The sequence below is a fragment of the Sinocyclocheilus rhinocerous genome, unplaced genomic scaffold (genome assembly GCF_001515625.1).
Source record: "Sinocyclocheilus rhinocerous isolate Xijiao unplaced genomic scaffold, SAMN03320098_v1.1 scaffold1413, whole genome shotgun sequence".
In the NCBI taxonomy this organism is placed as follows: domain Eukaryota; kingdom Metazoa; phylum Chordata; class Actinopteri; order Cypriniformes; family Cyprinidae; genus Sinocyclocheilus; species Sinocyclocheilus rhinocerous.
The window spans coordinates 630,975-634,958 of NW_015639297.1; the positions used below are offsets into that span (position 1 = coordinate 630,975).

The 3,984-nt window shown below is 35.3% G+C and overlaps 1 protein-coding gene across 4 annotated transcripts in view; it reads left to right on the plus strand.

The window, feature by feature from the left end:
* Positions 1-3,984, plus strand: part of LOC107751124 (mitogen-activated protein kinase kinase kinase kinase 3-like) — a 91,279-nt gene that overhangs the window by 30,905 nt on the left and 56,390 nt on the right. For all 4 annotated transcript variants that reach the window (XM_016566733.1, XM_016566734.1, XM_016566736.1 and 1 more), the window contains exons 3-4: positions 508-598; positions 3,213-3,277. In XM_016566733.1, coding sequence (XP_016422219.1) covers positions 508-598; positions 3,213-3,277 — 156 coding nt within the window. The remainder of the gene's footprint in view (positions 1-507; positions 599-3,212; positions 3,278-3,984) is intronic.

A 3,984-nucleotide genomic window follows, 5' to 3' on the forward strand; every position in this document is an offset into this window, starting at 1 on the left:
TTATATATATATATATATATATATATATATTGCATTTTAAAAATATTTATATTAATTTGTATTTATTTATTTTACTTATTTTAGTTTAGTTTAGTTCATACATTATAAATTCCCACATGGTGATATGTGTATTATAAACCTGTTTAAAACAGATAACTGCAATTTTTGTGATGCTAGTGGTGCATATATTACTGTAAGTAATCAAATATAGTTGTTTTTATTATTTTCGGCTGGTTAACAGAGTAAAACTTGATGTGATGGTATCAGGTTGTAATACCTTTGTCCTTTCATATAAACCATGGTACTATATGTTTTACTATATGTTTTACATGATACTCAAAAGAATATCATAATGAAATCATGGTAGATTCCAAAATGTTGCACAAATTGGTTAACTTTTTTTCATTGACATAAATGAAATAGCTGAGTAACTGTCTGAGTAACTCATTGGATTGTTGCTGGTAATTTCTCACCTTGTCCCCATCTCTCTGTGTGTTCCTTCGACAGGCGAGGACTTCGCAGTGGTTCAGCAGGAAATAATCATGATGAAAGACTGCAAGCACTCTAACATTGTGGCCTATTTCGGTAGTTACTTAAGGTATAGCAATGACCACTTTCCTGACCACACTTTTACTGTTCTCCGCTCTCTCCTTCACTTACCCCTTCCTTCACTCTCTCTCTCCTCCTGCTCTGTCAGTTCCTATTCCCGTAAGGCTGTTGAGTTGACAGTGTGCTCTGTTGGTTGAGTCTCTCAGCTGCACTGCAGGAACATCCGCTGTGACTGCAGCACCTCTGTTTCTGCTAATTGTACAACCTATGCCTCGTGGCCAGGCTTAGACCTAGCTAGATCATCTAAAATTCAGGAATCAATCAAGGGTGTAGATCTCATTTGATCATGGGGACGACAAGTAGGACTTTAGCATTGACAAAATGATGTTTTCTTAACGTTTCGTGGTACATGACACCATCATAGCCCACCATGGAGCTACAATATTCTAGCTACAGTAGAAAGTTAAGCTACAGTGATAGATAATTTTAACACATCCCTCAGTTTGTAGAACAACCAAAATTGTGTTTATGTTGATGCACGAACAATGGAGGTCTGTGGGGCAAGACATTCTAGAAGATTTAAAAGCAGAAATGTGAAGGTTGTCATTTTTCTAGGTAATTTCTTGGTGAACATTGTCTAATGCATACGTGACATAATTCCTGTAGGTGTATTTTTCCTCTGTGTAAACAATTGATATGATTCTATTACGGTAGTCTCTTATAAACATGTAGAACCTAATGTTAAGATCTTTTGGTTATTCCATGGCTGTCAAATAGTACATTTTAACATTTATAATGGTACGATGTCTCATTTGTTGTTACAAACTGAGGGAAAATGATTTTCTGTTGGAATCAGCAGCATATAATAGATGTTATATGTCAATATATCTTCTATTGAACTTTTTCTGTTTATATATACACTATCATTCAAATGTTTGGGGTTAGTTTTTTCTGCAAGCACTCTAACATTGTGGCCTATTTCGGTAGTTACTTAAGGTATAGCAATGACCACTTTCCTGACCACACTTTTACTGTTCTCCGCTCTCTCCTTCACTTACCCCTTCCTTCACTCTCTCTCTCCTCCTGCTCTGTCAGTTCCTATTCCCGTAAGGCTGTTGAGTTGACAGTGTGCTCTGTTGGTTGAGTCTCTCAGCTGCACTGCAGGAACATCCGCTGTGACTGCAGCACCTCTGTTTCTGCTAATTGTACAACCTATGCCTCGTGGCCAGGCTTAGACCTAGCTAGATCATCTAAAATTCAGGAATCAATCAAGGGTGTAGATCTCATTTGATCATGGGGACGACAAGTAGGACTTTAGCATTGACAAAATGATGTTTTCTTAACGTTTCGTGGTACATGACACCATCATAGCCCACCATGGAGCTACAATATTCTAGCTACAGTAGAAAGTTAAGCTACAGTGATAGATAATTTTAACACATCCCTCAGTTTGTAGAACAACCAAAATTGTGTTTATGTTGATGCACGAACAATGGAGGTCTGTGGGGCAAGACATTCTAGAAGATTTAAAAGCAGAAATGTGAAGGTTGTCATTTTTCTAGGTAATTTCTTGGTGAACATTGTCTAATGCATACGTGACATAATTCCTGTAGGTGTATTTTTCCTCTGTGTAAACAATTGATATGATTCTATTACGGTAGTCTCTTATAAACATGTAGAACCTAATGTTAAGATCTTTTGGTTATTCCATGGCTGTTAAATAGTACATTTTAACATTTATAATGGTACGATGTCTCATTTGTTGTTACAAACTGAGGGAAAATTATTTTCTGTTGGAATCAGCAGCATATAATAGATGTTATATGTCAATATATCTTCTATTGAACTTTTTCTGTTTATATATACACTACCATTCAAATGTTTGGGGTTAGTTTTTTTTTATTATTAATACTTTTTTTAATTAGTTGACCATTAATTGATCAAATGTGACAGTAAAGACATTTATAATGTTAAAACAAGTTTTCTGTTTTAAATAAATGTACTTTTAAATTTTCTATTCATCAAAAATCCTGAAAAAATGTATCACAGTTTCCACAAAAAATTAAGCAGCACAACTGTTTAAGCATCGTCTCTTTGAGAAAATAGTTGTTTTAAATTGTAAACTGTAATATTACTGTGATTTTGATCAAATAAATGTAGCTTTAGTCAGCATAAGAAACTGTAAAATAAAATGTAAATAAAATAAAATACAATAAAATTAAATTAAAATCTTACTGACCCCAAACAAACATTCGAACATATGTAAATATTTTTATATATATAGCCTATTTTTATTTGTTGTAAAGTTTGAATCTAAAAGCACCTAACATCTAAAACTTCACTTGAATTCTCTAATTTCAAAGAATGTTGTTTTGGTCTTCCTTATAGCTATAGGCAGCTCGAGTGTGGTTTGTCTCTGTTCAGCAGTATATCTCTTAAATATTAGTCTAGACATTAGTGCAAGGCACCTCAGAGAAAAAGAGAAGGGTGTTTTTGATTAAAGCAGGTTGCTTGTGACTTATGACTCTGTCTCCTGCTTGCTGTGTCATGACCCAGAAAAGTGTGCATCCTTTCACTCTCCCTATGGGGCTGCCAGGGGACTATTTCGAGACACATCGATTGAAATATAATTTGTTGGTGTTTTTCTTTCTCTGGCTTTTCAGGAGGGATAAATTATGGATATGTATGGAATACTGTGGGGGAGGTTCACTGCAAGACATATATCACGGTAAGATACACCATATAAAGGTAAACAATCAACTGCAACACTAACTCAAACTCACTCAGTGGTCAGTATTTCAATGCAGTGCAGTATCTCCTTTCCATTCATTATTTAAAGGAGTAGTTCACCCAGAAATGAAAATTTTCATCATTTATTCATCCCCATGTTGTGTAAAAATCATATGAGTTTATGTCTTTTATAAAACACAACATAATTCTAAAATAAGAATTTTAGTAGTCAGATTTATTTTTCCACGAGGCTTTTGAGCATCTAAAAGCACATGACGGTTGGAGTCAAAGAACAAACTGTACATTGTTCACAATGTCTCCTTGTGTTCCATGTAAGAAAGAAAGTCTGAAATGTAATGACGGTGAGTAAATCACGTAATTTTCATTTTTGGGTCAAACATTCCTCTAAAAGTCCTAGCGTAAACAGTGGAGATACGATGGCCGCAATGCTTTGAAAGTTCCGATGCCAATTTTTACATAAATAGACTTTCCTCTCTTCCAATTAACAATTTGATTCTTGACAGATGGCCTAAATATACAAATCTTTTCTTACATTGTTGGAAAGCATCCCTCTGTATGTTCCCAGGAGATAAATTTAGCAGAACTCAGTAGAGTGGCCCTGTCAGATCATTAGAGCTCATTTTCACGGCAGCTGTCGGCAGTTCTGCGGTTCTCTCTGAGCCTCTGCGCGGAGTGGGGGGTGGG